The sequence below is a fragment of the Dromaius novaehollandiae genome, chromosome 22 (assembly GCF_036370855.1).
Source record: "Dromaius novaehollandiae isolate bDroNov1 chromosome 22, bDroNov1.hap1, whole genome shotgun sequence".
Classification (NCBI taxonomy): domain Eukaryota; kingdom Metazoa; phylum Chordata; class Aves; order Casuariiformes; family Dromaiidae; genus Dromaius; species Dromaius novaehollandiae.
The window spans coordinates 5,508,931-5,527,110 of NC_088119.1; the positions used below are offsets into that span (position 1 = coordinate 5,508,931).

The following is an 18,180-nucleotide window of genomic DNA, read 5'->3' on the forward strand; positions in this document are numbered from 1 at the left end:
CACGCCACAGCATCCCTGTGAGCCTTCCCCTGCTGTTGTGCTGGGAAGAAAAGCTGTAACTGGGAAGAAAATCCTCCCCGTATTTCCTCTCTCCTCCTTGTATGTGTTCTTCCTCCATATGCAGAACTCTTCTGGTTTGTTCCTCCCTGTGTGTTTCCACCTGGCTCCACGCTTCCCCCCTTCATTACAACACAAAGAGCTCCTTCCATCCCCTTCTAGGACCCCTCTCCCCCACAGCTGGGGCACTTGCCACCACAGCCCCTCCAGTGTGGACAAGCAGAGGGCAAGGCTGCAGGAGGAAACACCCAGATTCATATTCTTCCTGTAGTATCCCCTACCCCTTGGTTGGTGGTTGGTTTCCTTAACCTTTCTTTTGCTGCTAATGTACTTATACAAGGCCTTCTTACCACTCACTAGTTTCAAGGCCAGCTGAGCTTTGGCTTTGCAATTCCCTCCTTGCACACTTGAGTAACATCTCTGTATTCCTCGCAATAGCCCATCCCTTCTTCCACCTTCTGTGAACTTCCTTTTCACATCTGAGCTCAGGCAGAGGTGCCCCGTTTGGCCAAGCCTGCCGCCTGCCTCCTTCAGTGTATCAAAACAGATCCTCCTTGTGCTTTGAGGAATTTGTCCAGCTTGTTTAAGTATTTGATCATCTTATGTGTTACTCAAGGTTAAAAAAAAAATCATTCTGATTGAAAAATTTTTATTCACATAACATATCACATCATGTCCCGCCTTGCCCCTTTATATATAAAATACTGGTAAAAAGTTTTTTTTTTTCCTCTCCAGAGGTAAGCTAGCTTCTGCAGTGTCCTCTTGTAAGTGAACAGCTCATCCAACAGCTGGAACACTTGCTGTTCCACAGAAGTTAGAAGCAAAACAACAGCTCTGTTGAAAGAAATATCATCCTTAGTGAGGAAAGGAAACTTCACAGAGAGCTGTAGCAGCAACATGCGTAAAGTCACCAGGGTTTCAGCTCTTTCTCATTTCATGTTAATAGGGATCTTCACCCCACGTGCGTCCTTCTGTGGCACACCATAATGATGGAGGCTTTGAGGGTTTTACATTAACCGTCTGAGACGGCACAGGTGCTCTTGCAAGTCATTTTGGACTTAGCATCTAGTACCTGTTTGCTTGAAATTGCATGTTGTCAAATCCAGTTACCTAAGTGGTTCCTTCACACCCCACATCCCACCTTAGAACAGTGAATAGCAAGGACACTTTGCTTACAGAAGGGGAATTAGCCTACACAAGAACAAGGATGGTCTAAAAGGACAAAATACATGAACAAAGAAGCATCTATTAAAATGTCAAGCTAATCTCAAAACAGAAAGAACTCCAGTTGCAGTAATTTTGTGACTCCAAGCCAAAAAAGGAAAATAAATTAGCTAGAGTCCTACCTCAGTATAAGACAAATCTTGCTACACAAGTCACAACCACATAAGTCTGACTGTCAAATGCCATCTTTTCAAGACTAAACCATAAAGTTGTAAAATCCAGGTGGAATTGTATCAGCTTATCAGGAATAGGAAAAGAAATTGCCAGGGATGCCTTCTAGGGAGCCTAACTGATCTCACAGAAGATGATCTAACAAGTGCATAGTGTGCTAAAAATCTAAGATTTAGGCCTTATGGTAAAGGTAGATTTAAGATGTAGATTAAAGATACAGGAAGACAGATAACCTCTCACTGAAAGACTTCCTCTTTTCTTTTAATTCCCTTCTCCCTCTGGTTCAAATGCAAAAATGCAAACCAATTCTGTATTTGGTCTGCTGGGGTGTTCTGAGAAAGCCTAGCAGACTGAGGAATATTCATTAGCTTGAGAAGCAACAAACATTCATATGCAGAAAACAGCCAGGTGTGCAGCACACAGGATATACAAAAAGCTTTCCTACCTTCCTCTGCTGAAATGTCTGAAAGGATTATCTAGGCACTGATGGCATCTCAGCCTCCGCTGCTGTGTCTGTGATGCAGCCAGACAGCTCTCTGACAACTGATGCTTCACTTGTCCTGGGTTCAATACTGACTGGTCTGTGACAGCTAATGAAATTGGGAAGTCTCTTTTGGGCTTTAAAGCTATGCAACAGCACACAAGTCAGTCAATACTTTAGCTACACAACTGTAAACAAGCACTGCTGAAACCTGCTTTACCTGCCCATATTAACTGAAATTTCGTTTTTTACAATTATTAATACCATTTCTCCAAGTTTGCAACAGGCTACATATTAATCAGAACAAAGCTTATTGCATCAAAGAAAGATAAGATGTAGAACTCATAAACTGTTACTAATTAAAAGACCCACAACTGTTCCAGTTAGCAAAAGCCAAAGGAATTCCCAGCAGAATGCCACGTCATCTGAATATGGCACTTTTGTGCCACTGTCAGACATCTGGAAGTGGTCCAGACTTGTACACAGAACTGAGGGTGGAAATGTATCTGAAGGCTGTTTGAAATGGATGATGCCCAAAATCTCCAGATTGCCACTCTAACAGAGTCCCTACAATCTGCAGAGAAAAGGAGTGCTGTATTTAAACAAGAAGTCACTTCATAACTGTGAATATTTAAATACAAATAGACAACTTCAGGAAACTCTCCTCCCATGCCAACTGATTTTCAATGCAAGGTTCCTTGCCCTAATCCCACTATTATTCTGAATGCAAAGAATAGCAGAGAAAGCCCATTCCAGATCTAAATAGAAAAATTACAAGGCAGAATTTGAGCAGAGCAAGGACTTGCCTGCTTCATCTAATCTACAAATACCAGCTACAAAGCACACCCCAACCAATCACCTCAGAAAATAAATACAACTCACCTGAAACATGATATGCCCTAGAAACAACAACATCAAAGTCTTTACAGTCTTTGGAGGCTAGATTTGGTACTAGGCACAGTGGAGGTGACGAGCCTAATCTGCATCTGACTGGAGGAGAATGAGAGACAGCACTTCCTAACCAAAGGGTGAAATGTGAAGGAATAGTGGTTACAGGAGACACTGTAAAACCTTCTACTAAGCAGAAGGGAGTACAGCATTCAGCTTCCACTGGGAAGCAGCAGGGCATAAAAAGGTACCAAAACATACCTCAGATAAGAAGCTTTTCAGCCTAAAATAGGAAGATTTGTGCTACATGGTTATACAAAAAAAGTTAGCAGAGGTTATTACCATGCTTTTAGAGTTAAGATCCTTCCCCCCCAAATCTTTCTCCCTGCCAGAAAAAGGGTATGTAGATGTGAACCCTTCACTTCCTGCCCCTTTTTGCACACTTATTCTGCAGGATCGTGCCCACAAACAATGCAAAATGGTCCTCAGTGGCTTCCTTTCTGTTGAAAATACACTGTGATCACTTCTAGTTAGCATAGGAAAGGCTCACTACATCTCCTACTCTGCCTCTGCATCCTCTTCTTCCCATCTACCCAAAAGAGCACTCATACCTTGCAATACGGCTGGGCAAAATATTCACTTTTCCTCCTTCCTACTTAACCAGATTCTTAAAATTACAGAGAGTAAGGTGAGAGTAGGAAAGGCCATGGATATTTTCATAGGGTCATATTCTCAACTACAGCATCCCCAGAGAAATTTGTTCCCCTAGGTGCTTTCCACGAGATGTGAATTTGAGTGTGATTTGTAAACTCTGAAGTTCACAGGAAGGGCTCATCCAAAGCAGCGCTCAGAGGAGAGCAGGCAGTACATTTTGGAGGGCAGTCCATTTTGCTCCAAAAGATGATCTCCTCTGGCAATACTTTAGTAGCTCATGTCAGATACTGCACCACAAGAAACATAATTACGCAAGTCAAAATCATTCCCCCAATCATGAAGTATTTATCTTGAAAGGCTCGCTTCTCAATCAGTCGCATCACTGTATTGGATAAGCCCAACATGTTGGCAACATCTAGGATCTTCTTGTGAGTACCCTAAAAATAAATTAAAAAAAACAGAAGAGAAAGGATTAAGCTCAAGGTCCCACACTTTTCACAGTCTACAAACATTTCCCCATGGATGACCAGTGACAAATTCTGATCCCTCAGTAAACAGTGGAACTTGCTATCAGCCAACGGTTCCCATAAGTTAGGGGGAGATGGCCACAGGACCCTAGAAATCAGCCGGATGATGAGACAAAGCAATTCACACACCTGAACAGGAATAAGGTTAAAGATACAAAACAATGCATCCAGGCAGAATCATCATACAGAGCAGCCCAGAGAAAACACATTCCCTATGGAGGCATTAAGGGAGTTTTTCTGGGCTATTTCTAGACATACAGTTTAAGAGCTTGAAGCATCTTGAACAGACCACCTTTCTTGCAAAACTTCCCTCCTGCTGGTCTCAAGTACTGTTCATACCAGCAAGAGGTTGAAAAGGAGGTCCAGAAATTTGTAAGGCCAGTGGTAGGGTGCAATGAAAAGACATAAATCATAATTAATGCGATTTCAAGAAACCCTTCATGAGAGTAACAATGAATAGACTGCTAGCAAGTACACTGCAGATAGGAATGTGTCGCAGTTCTGTTTCGCTGCTGGAGCAGTTGCTATTAAGAATGTCTGTGGATTCCACCAGTTACCTACATCAGCACAGATAAACACAGTCAGCTGTGGAACCAGAAGTACCAGGAAATGGCCCAGGGGAATCTCACTGTTGCAGCACAGCAGGAATACTCCTACTTTATTTCAGGGCAAAGGTCAAAGGCAAGAAAAGGAAACTGCATGAAATACAGGCACATAGATGTACTCTGGGCACAGTTCAGAGCTGGTTACCATCCCATCTAGGGAGGGAGGAGACAACCCATGGTGTATATTGCTTAGCTCCAGGGTGACAAGGCTACGGGTAGGTGAAAAGTACCTTTCTAGATAAGCTAGAGATGAATAATGTACAGATGGGCAGGCAGAGATGTTGCACTGAACACCACAGAGCCAACTCAGCCAGCTCACAGGTACAACCAGCTAAAGCATTCCCTGAGGGACAGCTGGCCAGGACCACCTCCATCACACCTGTGAGTGCACAGACATGGACACTGCTAGAAGCCTTGTTGCACAATGGTTATGATGATGGATCTAGTCTCTCAAATGGACTTGTAGGTCCAAGTTCTTGAGATACACCTTGCTTCAGAAAGCTGTTAGAATGAAGTTATTTATTCTCCAAGCAAGTGTGATAGCACATGTTCCCATCACAATGCTCTGCTACTGCTTTTAGCTTTAGAACAAAAACACTCTAGTTTCTGTTCTCACAGTCCACTATATCTTTGGTTTCAGAAGAACAAAAGGTGAAATTTGGGAATGGTTTTGAATATAAACCAGACTAACATCAGAAAAGCTCCCTGAGGACAGAATTTATATCAAATACTTTAGATACACATGCTTGAACAATTACTAATCTCAACCTGTACAGTATACAGATTTGCAATACTACATCAGAAAATCAGCTTCTTGTGTACAAAGCAGTGCAAGTATTTATACTTTGCTGAAATCAGCTCAGGTTCTCAGCTGATAAAATGTAATTGAATTTTTCACCTTCATTTCACAAACTTCACATTAAACCCCTGGATACTGCACTTTTTAAGTTCAGCACTGTCTCAGCAGCAATCCTTTCACATTATCTCATAACAAAAAAACCTATGTTCTGCTTGAAGAGAAATTAGAAGATGCTTGCTTTCGCTCTAAAGCTACAATAGAAAAAAATTAAGACTTTTCAATTCTTGCAGTCAGTGGAACAGCACAGCTAGAACAGCTGAATTATGCAAGACTTGTGACAATTCGGCAATACTTGTTTTCCTGTTTGTCTCTATTTATATCCAAAATCCAACAGGTTACATAGTTTATCCACTTGCAAATTAATTCTTTTAGCTATGGAAAATGATTCTATAGTAGCTGCTTCCCACAGAATTGTAAACATTCAAAGTTTAGCATCTTTGACAGTGTAAGAAAAGCTCAGGGAAAAAAGGAACATGTAAAAATCTTCCTGAAAGAAGTAGTGAGAAATATCCCCAAAAAACAAAAGAACTCGATGCTCCCAAAAGCAATAGATGATCAGTAGCAGCAGGCAGAGACCAACTAAATGTCACTATTACAGTTCTGACCTGAAGTTTCCCCAACTTGCCACAAGTTAGTAGCTAAGACATGGCATGTGTACATTTGCAAAAGGCCAGCTGTGGTCTAACATGAATCCAGGCCAGTTACTGCAATCTAATTAGCAAAAGAAGCAAGACAGGACTACTAACTACAACAGGAAATAATATTTCTTCTCAGTTTCTTTGAGGCAGTAGGTCCCACAAATGTTCCTTTATCATATTTGTCAACTATGGTAAGTTCTCCTGACCTGTGATATACGCCCTTCCTCCTCAAGGACCCTCCAAAAACCAAGGGCATCAGTCAGTCATCAGAGACCAACTTGAATCAGTAACTCACATCTTGTAGAATCCACAACCTCACGTTCCCTGTATGAAGCAGAGGTACAGTGGAACACCTGAACGACTGGCTGCCCCAAACTAATGTCGGTCAGCCACCAAAGACATCCAATTGTAAACACAGAGGACAAATGTATGTCTTTGTCCCACTCTTCTCAAGGTCATACAAACTTCAGGGAAGCTGCTTTTTCCAAAGAGCATTCACAACCCTGAATCCTCTCCTGGCACCACTAGTCAATCCCTCCCACCTTTTCTTCTACCTCTGCTTCATGAGATGGTAGCAGAACCCCTCCTTCTACCCACTAGCCCTATGGCTAGTGTACTCAGCTACGACATACTTTTAAATGAGCTTAACTACCAAACTAAGTCACTATATTCCTATTCAAAGTATTTCTCCTAACCGACTTTGTATTAAAAAAAAAAAAAAAAAGTGCATTCGCTAGGTCTTTGAGCAAATAGCTTTAACCAAGAAGCTAACATTCATCTCAGAGAGGAAAGACCTGGGCTTTGACTCTGCTCTAATGCATCAGTGCAATGTTCACGGGCGCAGGGACTGATCACCAGACTATTAAGTAAAAGATGAGCTGCAACATTGCTTTCTGCCATTATACCCTGTGCTGGTCCAATCCAATATTTTGAGAACACCAGCTGGCCTGGACCTCTGCAATCAAGACAGGAAATTTCTTGCTTATGAACTGGGCATTAGGATTAGAATAAGCACCTAGCAACTCCGTCCTGTGAACACACCCAGCTCTGGTCACTCCTAGGAAATAGGTACCTTAGGAGCTAAAACTTGCTCCAGAAAAATTCCTGTGTACTTTAAGGGTGAGATCCATAAGTGTCTGCAGTTCAGTTAAACGCATGTAAGGTGTCCAGGCTCCCTTTGCAGTCAATGGAGCTTAAGGTGTGATTCATCTGACCAAATGTTAGCAATTAAATACCTATATCCCCTTGCAGATACATCCCAAAACAAAGCCGTATCACAAAAGTAAACAGTCTTCCTCATAAGATGGATTCAGCAGATATGAATTTCCTCACACTTTTCATGGATCCAACTTCCACCACACATACACTTCTTTCTAAAAAGCTTTTTCTGTATCTTTGAGATATTTTCTCACAATTTAACAGCACTTTGAACAGTCTTTAAAATACAAGACAAATACGTGCTATTCTCAAGAAACAAAGAAATACAGCTTTCATTAACAATAGTCAGGGAAAGATATATTCTTGAGTTGCATTGGATCTGAGAGAGTATTATGTTTGTCATTAATTTTAAACATAACTACTTTATGCCAGCTTCGTGGTTGCTGAGTGATGTTCATCTGCATCAAGACCTATCTGCAAACTAGCCATTATTTCCCATTCTTCATTTGAGTATAAAAGAAACCACAGTAAAACAAATCATAACATTCAGCTGAATACCACTAGGCTATCTGGCCACAAAGAAAAACAGCTTAAAGTTGTTCCTAATAAGATGCTAAAATGCAAAGGTTTCAGGTTTAGTTAAAATGGGGTTTGGACCTTTCCCAGCATTCTCAGCTTGAAGCAGTGCACTGAAACAAACTCATATATTGCTTTATTTTACTTAGCCTGGTCATCATAAATGTAGAAATGTGGGGTCTTTCTGGTAAAAAATGATGCCCCACCTTTAGTGTCACTCTCTGGTCCCTCAGCCCCTGAAGGATGTTGGTCCCACTGCCAATAAGATCATCCATGCCACGATGGGCATTCTGCAGGGATTCATTAAACTGTAATGTTTCGTCGATCGGTATGGTGGTGTCAGAGTCCTGTAGGGGAAATGCAGTGTGTTGGTTACCTTGCCTGCTCACTCATACTGCCCATTCATAGTTAGATTCAGAAAGAGAACATGCAGAAACAAACGTGGCAGAAACTTGACAGGACTTGAGGGATTACATCTAAAACATTTTTAGTAGGGATATTAGATACATCATTAACTTCTGAGTGAAAAAAGTAGCTTAAAGAAGCCTATAGAAAGTAAGCCTAAAGATAGAGTTATTTTAAAAAGTTATCAGCTGTTTGACTTCTATTAGATCTCAAAGGATAAGTCAGATTAAAAGTTAAGAAATTTTTATAGTATCATTCTATGACACATGTAGGAAAGGGTATTACAATAGAGAATCATTTGCCAAAACTAATAGAAGGGGTTTAACAAAGCTAGTCATTCGATCATTGCAAGTGAAAGATTCATGAAAGATCTGATAATACATGTTTTTAAGTGGCAGAAGGCCTACAAAACACAATGCCTGGGAGCTGACATTCTAGAAACTCATTCACAAGGAGGTGCAAATTTCTGGTAGTTCAAATGTCTGTCTGCTGTCACCAAGATCCCTGAAGATCTGACTCGCTCACCACTCAAGGCTCTATAAATAAATAAAAAAGTTTCCAGCAGAGATGCACTAGTTCAACTAGAAACTATAAATCTTGAAATAGAAATGACCGCATAAAACTCTATAACCTGGGTTGCACAAGAAGTCAGAGGATGTGATCAGTTTTGCCTTTGAAAGGCTTCCATTTTAATCTTCTCTGGACGCCATTCCATCAAGAGAGTCAGGATAACAGTCAGTGAATCATGACAAACTCCCACACTGTTTTATTAACAGGAATCACAAACAGGAATTACAAACAGGAATTAGTAAGAGGTAAGTGTGGAAACAGTGACTTACTTGCTTCCATATACTCAGAATAGCAAGGAGTACTAAAAAACAGAATTCATGCTTAGGATACAAGTTGGTTAATACCCTAGCTCTGACTGTCAGCTGTAGTTTACATGTATGTAACATTACCAAACTTGCACAAAGAAGCTTACGATGATTACTGCAGAAAAACACTAATATAGTTCTGAGAACACTTTAAACAGGCACAATACAGCATTAGGTGTTTGCCCACCTGGCTGGGCATTCCAGGCGTTCTGCTTGCTGACTGTGAAAGAATGAAGAATAAGGGACAGAACTGTTAGCAGTTATGAGATAAAAGTTACTGAACGAAGAAGGCTCTTGACAGTGTTAGGAACTCTTAGATCAAGTGTTAACGAAGCACTGAGGTTGGAATAAGTGTCTGGTCTTAAATAGGTCTGCAGACTGGAATCACTATGATTTGCAATGAAATGACTATTATTGCAAATATTCATTGAACTTCACCTCAGAAGGAATTCCATTTCCTGTACAAGGAGGATGTAGGTCTTTCTATACACCACAAGCTAGCATGAAAAATGTCAAAGTAAGTTTTTGTGCTCTTCACTGGCACCCTAGATGGATTGTATGTTTTCTTGTTAGTGGTTTTCTCTAGAATGGTACAAAGGAAGCTTTAAAGATAAAGACCACATTTATCTTTGAATTGAGCAAAGTGTTCAGAACACTTTTAAAGCTTTCAAGAGCTGTTATGATGATATTTATTCAGGCTGCTTACATACTCAGCTAATATTTCTATTTAAAAGTGTAGGGCAGCATATAAATAGAAGCTATGTACACTTTTTAAAGGACACAAAATCCTAAGCAAAACAGGGAGGCCAATGACTGAAAAGTAAATCACCATTTTGGTATTAAGAGGCCTTTCTACTTTAAAAGCCATACTTCTGTAACAATGAGTTAAAATAAATACAAAGTAAGTCACACAGTTTCTTTCATCTTGAGACAGTTTTCAACATCTAAAGGAGAAAAAGCAGTTTGGCATCTGTCTTGCCTTTACAAGCCCACTACTGCTCTTCAAAACCATTTCCACTTGGACACATATTTTCTTCCTGGGCAACATCTTCCTATAGGAAAAAATTTCTCCAAATTTGCAGAGGAACATCACAGCTTTCTGAAAACAAATCAGGTTCCAAGTGCCAGTGTTCCTCTGAAGTCTTGTTTATAATTTTGAAGAACTTCAAGCAGCCAAGAAAATGCAAGAAATCAGCTTTATGTGGGGTTTGAGAAGTCTATTGAACTTCGTAAATCTCAAGAAAATGTGGCCCACTCACATTCACTCTACTGTGCCCTAAGAGTGTATGGCAACAGAGAAAGTGAACGGTAGGTTATTTAAAAAAAAGTTACAAGCTCTTGAGTCGCAAAAAAGCAGAAGTCTGAAAGTGAACCTACGTTATTCAGAGCAAAGTTTTTCTGAGAATTTGCATAGGGGAACTTCAAAAATGGAGGAAATAAAAATTAACAAGAACAGGTGGAAACATATCCCTTTCATTAAAAACTTTTGAATGGCTTACAGATAAAAAGGAAGGTTTTTCTAGCGGTATGATTTATATCTGAACAAATCAAAGCTGGCTGGCATCCACCAACATCAAGATGTATAAAACCTACTAATAGCTGAAAACAGACATTTGACACAAATTCCAGTAAAATGTATACTTTGGTACCTACCTCATTCACCCTTTTGAAACTGCTCTAAGAAGGCAGATACAGCTGCTTTGGACAAAATAGGAGCAGCAACTTTTGGAACAACTGTTTGTCTTTCTTTACTGCCTTCTAATAAACCACCTTTTCCTCAGGAGATGGTTGTGCTTTTTCAAAGTGTATTGTTATTCTTTTCTACCATTTTTCCATTTACACCATCTCACAGCAGGAATTTAATGGAGTCAAGTTTAAGTCTTGCCTGAAACTTCTCTGAAAGACTGTTTTCTTTAGAACAGATAGATCTAAAATAAAGCATATTTACATTAGCAGTGAATGTACGCGCAAGCAACTCTTCTCGCTGTCGTTCTTGCTGCTCCCGGATGTAACGCCGATGTTGAAAGTTCCTCAGGGCTGTCTGCAGATGCTGAACATCATACTTCAGCTGGTCAACTCGGCTAGACAGAATCAACAACAGGAAGACATTCCCAGGGATAAATATACCAGTCTTTTCTGATGTTTTGTGTGTGAACAATGGAGCATTATAAATTAACAGCCATGGATATTAAGAATGATGAATTTTATTTATCTAAAAGATAAAGGACATTCAATGTTAGGCCTATATTCCAGGCTTAGATCTTGTTTCAACAAAACAGCTGATTATTTAACCAGAATAGAATGATACAATGTGAAGGAGAATTCTTGAGCTGTCTTGCACTTCCTTCCTTTGACTAGTCTCTTCAGAGGGATTGTATATATATTCCTCATTTAACACAGATTTGGAAAGACAGTAGGATTTGAATAGCTTCTATTTTATGACCTACATTCAAACAAAAGATTAAACTTTCAAGTTTCATTATTTAACACCACATTCTTAAGTTTGAGATTTTATAGTAGGAGCCTAAAAGCCAGTGAGCAATACTGGAGACATCTCCACTGGGCTAAAATGATTCATATCCAGAACCCCATTGTTTCTGACTAAATGTTCATGGACCATAACGGAAGCCTACGCAACTAGCACAGATATTACTCTTTATAGTATAGCTGACATGGTATCCACCTCTGGTACCTATGAAAGCATTTTGGGACTAAACGCTAATAGTAGAGTCACAGAATAATTTAGACTAGAAGGGTCCTCCACTGGTCTCTGGTCCTATCTCCTGTTCACACCAGTGCTAAAGAAAGCTTCTTATTTTAGTCACCAACAGTCTGGCGGAGAAAATGACACCACTGAAGTAATTTTACTCCTTACCTCCATAAATGTCATTAAAAGTAAATGCCGTAAAGCGTGTAACTTCTTTTAAGCATGGTGAGTCTGTGTTCTGCTCATCTTAGAACACAGCCATGAGCCTAGCCCCATCACCAATCTGTGGTTAAATGCAGGAAAGTTATTTTGCCTCTGTACCTCGATTCTATTATTGTAAAGCACAGGGATAACTTATGCAAATGTAAAGGTTTCATTCAAATGGAAAAGCAAAGATTTCTACATCTTTTACTGAAAATAATTACAAAGACTACAACATTATCATAGCGAAGAAGGTGAACTTACAGTTTAGCATTCTGTCGCTTATTGGGAGGTTCTTTGCTGGACAGGATTTCCAGACGTTCCAAGTTGCTGAATATATTGTCTATTCTTGCCTGAATCTCATTTTCTACTACTGCAAGGAAAGAAAAACGTGTTTTGATTTGAATTAAAGAGCTGCAATCTTAGGGAAGGCAACAGGTCAAAAACATTCAAACCAATTTTTAAAACCTTACAGATACAAATCCTTACTAGGTGAAAAAAGCAGAACTGAGAATTACACAGAACATAAAAATCTACTTCTCTAACTGAATAATTTGAGATTCTTGCCTTCCCTATGTGGTAAAGCCCTGCTAGCTCTCCAAAATATGAGTCCCTTTCCCTATCTCCTCTGCATATTAGGATTTGAAGTCCCATCCTGATGCTTTGACAGGACTTGCCCACACAAGCTAATATCCAAGAGGCATCTCACAGCAATGGCAATTTAAACCTCTGAATACCGTAACAGAGTTAATATACATCTCATCTCTACCTAAAGCAAGGGACACTGACAGACCATGGGAAGGCTTAAGAGTTGATGGGAACAGGTGGACTGGACGAAATCCTCAAAAAGCATGGCCAAAACAGAGCTGAGAAGCTGTTACAGGTGGAAAACAAGGCTACATAACTATTGCCTCTCTAATCATCTAATTCATAATTGCTTCTGCTATCTCTGTAACTACAGCAGAGGGACAAGAGTGCAAAATGCTAAGCCTTACATACCTGTATTTTAGTGGGGTGGGAAGCAGATACAATTGAGGTAGAGTCTTTCATATCCTTTCAATTACTTTGACCATTGTATAGCAAAACTTAGTAAAAGCCACAGCCACCGTCTTCCTTTAACAATTACATTTGCTAACCATGTCAGCACCCAACATTTCACAACTTAACTGCGCGGAAGGATAAAAGACTGAAGCACTTTTAGTCATCTGACATTCTTCTTGCGTTCAAAGAAGGTGAGCTGTAAGTTTGAAGGTATGCATCCTCTGGAGCATGTCCACAGACTTATTATTAGAGGACACAGAAGCACCATCATGTCTGTACAGCCACGAGGACAGTCCTGAAGCTGATGTATATCTGTGACTGACACAGTCAGAGCTGGTATAAATAATCACCAAATCCTACAGACAGTATTTGTTCTCATTTGCTTTTAGACTAGAGAGGTATACAGAAAAGCAATATTAACAAACAGCTAATTACTCCTCAGTATCTCAGGACTTTACAGAACATCACATTCAGCAAAATCCAGAAAAGCAAAGGGCACATACAACCCCTTTACTTTGTCCTTGGATCTCACACAATCAGAGAGCAACCATCTCCCATACATAAACACGGATCAACCAAGTTAACCTAATTCATCTCTCCATCATTCAGTACAACTAACAGAAAAGCAACCGGGAGGGCAGACAGATAAATTACACGAGCTTTTGCTTGTCTAAATAATAACATTAATATCTTATTAATTGTATGTTTTTCTGAGACCAAAACGTGACTAGAAAAACTGCAACTGAAACTTCGATTTCCTGGCTCATTTTCCTGCTCCTGCCAAAAGATAATTCATTTTTTCCAATAAATTCTTAAATATACACTAATATGTATAGCACATAGCTGTACCTTCATATGTATATATAGAAACAGTATTCATTGACTCACTAGGTAAGATGGTGCATAACCCTGTATCTTAAAATGGCCTCAAGTAGCAGAGGAAAAATGGCAAATTATGCTAATTGGGGCTCCAAAATCAGATCCAGTGAACAGCAGTCCAGTAAGTCTGCCAATTGTACTAGGTGCAACAGTAACAACCATCACAGAAAACAGAATCAGTAGACAAGCCGTTATTTTTTGATAGGAAAAGTTATCACAGTCTTTTCCACAGTAAAGTCATACTTCACAAATATATTTTGGGTAACAGAAGTCAGTCAACATATGGATAAATGTATCCAGTCAATGCAGTGTACTTTTCTTTGCAAAAAAGTTTTTCATGAGGCCCATCAACAACAACTCATATAGGAATCAAGGATTCAAAGACAGGTGAAGAACATGCCAAAATACACTTGCCAATTCTGTGCTGGGTTAAAGGGCCCTGACGCACTATACCATAGTATTCGATTACAGTCATTTTATTAACGCAGGGTTACAGACTAAATTTGCTGGAGCAATTTTAGACATAACTGATCTCCCTACTTCTCATAAGCAGAGGGAATTACAGGCTCTGACTCAGATGCAAGCAAGATCAGAATCATCCTGCCTCAATTCCTGCACACCAAACCACAGAATTTTTCCCAGAAGCTGGATTAAGCATATTCTTAGGAAGACAGTCAATTAGTGGATGCTGAAGGAACTGCAGAATAACAGGACAGGTGCACAGTGATGTTTCACACTCTGCTTCTGAGCTTCTAACAAACGGGTTTGGTGACCTCCTAGATTAGCACACACATCTGTGTGTTTACTGTATTTTGTTTTCTTTTCCACTCTGTCCTACAAAACCACCACCTTATTCAAGTCAAATAGTTTTAATGCATTCAAGTCAAACAATTTTAATGGATTTCAAACCTGTGACGTGTCTCACCAGTTGATCATAGTGAATGAGAAGCCAAACTCATTCCACTAATGACAGTAAATACCATGATAAAGCATACAAGATTAAAGGTGTGAGTTAAATCAAATGAGTAGTGGGGTGGAACTTTTCTCTTTAATTAACTACTTACAGTGTACTGATTGTTTGTCTGATGTCTCCAGACGCCCCATGTGAGATTGGACCTCATGGACTTGTCTATCAAGTAAAGAGGAAAGAAACAGAAGTCACTTAACATCTATTAAATGAAGACAAATCATTTTTCAATGCCTCCTCAATTTTCACCTTCTCTTACAGAAAGTACTTTCCAGAACAGACTAGGAATCAGAGGCATGGCATTCAGTGCAAACACAGTCCATCATTAAATACATAAAAACCACCCTCAAATCTTCAATATGAAGAAAGTGGTGCTTTAACTTAACATGCACCTACAAAACAACTTCGAGTTTTAAAAGGCAAGAGTTTAAAAATCAAAATAAAGGTGAAAAGACTTCCATTGTAGTTCAGGTTATGCATATGAAAAGAGCTAGAACTGAGACTCAGTTTCATGTGTGAAACATCTGGCATACTACGCGCCATTCAAATCTGCTTACTCCAAGACATTCTTGGAGACAAGACTTCAGATTCATAGTAGGAACTCACGAGTGGTGAGTACAGCATGTGGAAGATATGACTGGCACACAAGTTTGTACAAGAGGGACCTTAAGAAACACATCTGCAATGAAACTCTGCTACATGCACCACTAAAGTCAAGAGCACAGATGAGACAAATGGCACGTGAGACACCACACCGGCATGCTACCACCTAAACACATGATATGCATCTTGGATACTATACACAGATTCTGTCCCCTGTCTCAGAAAGAACACAGAAGCACTGGAAAAGGTTCAGAGAAGGACTATAAAGATTATGAAAGATAAATAACAGCTTTCATAGAAGAAACAAAAGGTTCTTCAGTCCACAGATGAGATAATGGCAGGCAGATATCACAGAGGTCTGTAAGAGCGAAAATGGCATGGGAGAAGGTGAATAAGGAATGACCGTTCACTGTCTCTTCCAGTATAAGAATTAAAAAGACATCAAATGAAATTAAAAGATAGAAAGCTTAAAACCAAAGAGAAGGTGGTGGATTTCTACAAAATACATAATGAATCCATGGAACTCCTGATGGCAGATGTGGGGACTGCTGAAGGTTGTGTTGGTTCAAAAAGCAACTGGACACGTAATGGCAAAAACAAAAAAAAATGCACTGCTGGTTGTTACACCCCTCTTTCAGGAAGCCCCTAAGCCTCAAATTGTTGGAGGCTGAGACAATATTCAGGGGAAGCATCCTATTTGTTTGCCCATTTCTTACTCTCTTTCCTAGGCATCTGTAGTTAAGAACTAAGTCAGATAAACCTTTGGAAATATCTGTTATGGACAATTTCACAGCAGCTAGGATTCAGACTTTCAGAAATACACTTAAAAATTTACAAAAGTATCATGGCATTTTTTCTAAAAATAGCTATGAGATCATAATTATGATCATATTAGTGGCTGTTTTTCTGGTGCAGGCACTGCTCTACAACTTAAGCACAAAAGTTTACGAGACCAGGCCACAAAAACCAACTTATTTTACAAATAGAGCACGAAAGCATCCATTCTTCAGATACTATGAGGGTTTTTTTTTTAATAGCTATCAGGACGACCTTCCAGATCGTGACACCATGCTGCTAAACTGGTAACTCCAACTTTATAATACAGTACTTACAGCCAGCCAGCTCTGCTAATGACATGTTCAGTTAAATACAGAACCACTTCATTAACCAGCATCTTGCACCAGTTCCTGTTCCGTATAGTTTTGTTTTCCAGAAGTTTCTCTAGGATGCCCCAGGCATTTTAAGATCACATTGCTCTCAAAATGACTGTTTAAAAATCCAGGTGTAGGACCTAAATTAGACCATGAGGAACTGGATCAGAACAAGTACTCCACATTCAACAGGACTCTTCATATGCCAACCTCCTGGAAATAGAGTAAGTCCAAGGAAAAGGTAGCATGGGAGTTTAAATGTTAAGAGTATCCCCACACTGACAATAAACTACAAAAAAAAAGCACAGCTCAGGAAGTACAATCACAGAGTAAGGCAACATGAGAACTGGAACAATGCAAGGTATTGCCCTTATCAGTAACATTTACTATTGTGCGTATGCATTTCTAGATCAACAGCAGGATTTTCAGCTCTTCCCTACAGAGTCACCCTGTATTATTATTTAATTAAAGGCTCTACCTTACCACACCACCTCCTTCAACAGACCTCAGCAATGAAACCCTTTCCCCCCGAAAACTGTTAGGCTTGAATATTTACATTAACCATCTCCTTTGGCCTCTTTCCCAGGAGTTATTCCATATCGCATTGAGCTGCAAGGTTCCCGTCTTATTTGTGGTTTGCAATTTTCATACCACTTCGGCCTCAACAGGCTACCATAGCCTGTGAAACACACTGTGTTGTGTATTATTACAATAAATTAAGTCTTTCCCGGGACAGTGTAGTTGCTGTCCACTGGCGAGCACAGAACTCCACTGCCATAAAAATACACACTACAAAACTAGTGTGCCTTAAATGCACAGACATGTAGTAAAAGAGAGTCAGCTTTTTCAGGGAACACGTAGAATCTTGTGCTTTAAAAATCCAAGGTGTGCAGCTTTGCTTTCAGACTGACGTGGCTAAAGGCAAGGTGAGACTTTGGACGGTTACACAGCCAGCCTGGAGAACCTTCCGTGGACTGAAAAAACTGTCCCTTCTGACAAGGCTCCAGAATGAAAGATATTTATTAGCAAAAAAGCTTTCAAATGATGCCAAGAGGAGCGGATAAAACCGCAAGCTGCTTAGCACACACGGCGTAGCGTTAGCTGGTGCCACCCGCAGGATGCCTCGCCTCCACCGCAGTCCTCACCAGAGCTCCCCTGCGCGCTCCCCGCGGCCGGGCCCGACCCCGGGCTGCCCGCAGCCCCTGAGCGGTTCACGACCGTTACAGCCCCCCCCATCCCCGCTACCGGGGGACGCAGCCGGTCTCGGCCGCTCCCCCCCAGGGCGCGCTGCCCACCATCGCCGCCGCCCCACGGCAGCGGGGCCGCCGGGCTCCTTCCCCCGCCTCCCCGCCGCCGCCCCGCCGCACGCACTTGTTGGTCTGGTGGTAAAGCCCCTCCATAGCAGCGGCGCGGAGCGGCCCAGCTCTGCCGCCCACGTCGCCGCCCGCCCCTTCCGGCCCCGCCGCTTCCGCTTCCGCCGGCCGCGGCGCTCCGCGGCGCCTGCGCGGCCCGT

The 18,180-nt window shown here is 40.8% G+C and overlaps 1 protein-coding gene across 4 annotated transcripts; it reads right to left on the reverse strand.

The window, feature by feature from the left end:
• Window positions 1-689: 689 nt before the first annotated feature.
• Window positions 690-18,149, reverse strand: GOSR2 (golgi SNAP receptor complex member 2). 4 transcript variants are annotated; one of them, XM_064524419.1, is made up of 7 exons: window positions 18,039-18,137; window positions 16,629-16,807; window positions 15,011-15,075; window positions 12,291-12,399; window positions 11,067-11,199; window positions 8,045-8,185; window positions 690-3,912 (listed from the first exon to the last, which is right to left on the reverse strand). In XM_064524419.1, exons 2-7 carry the CDS (start codon window positions 16,688-16,690, stop codon window positions 3,751-3,753), a joined length of 672 nt encoding a protein of 223 aa, XP_064380489.1. In that variant the 5' UTR covers window positions 16,691-16,807; window positions 18,039-18,137; the 3' UTR covers window positions 690-3,750. The 4 variants fall into 4 exon arrangements, with proteins under 4 accessions (XP_064380489.1, XP_025963671.1, XP_064380490.1 ...); XM_026107886.2 differs by lacking the exon at window positions 16,629-16,807 and having other exon boundaries at window positions 18,039-18,149; XM_064524420.1 differs by lacking the exon at window positions 8,045-8,185 and having other exon boundaries at window positions 18,039-18,144.
• Between the last annotated feature and the right edge of the window lie 31 nt (window positions 18,150-18,180).

Excerpts from the sequence above, each read along its gene's own strand:
- GOSR2 (XM_064524419.1), bottom strand. The coding sequence starts at position 16,690 with ATGCTGGTTAATGAAGTGGTTCTGTATTTAACTGAACATGTCATTAGC. Across the intron at positions 12,400-15,010 it reads AGACAAACAATCAGTACACT|TAGTAGAAAATGAGATTCAG; the intron begins GTAAGTAGTTAA and ends CTTTCCTTGCAG. Across the intron at positions 3,913-8,044 it reads ACCAGAGAGTGACACTAAAG|GGTACTCACAAGAAGATCCT; the intron begins GTGGGGCATCAT and ends ATTTATTTTTAG.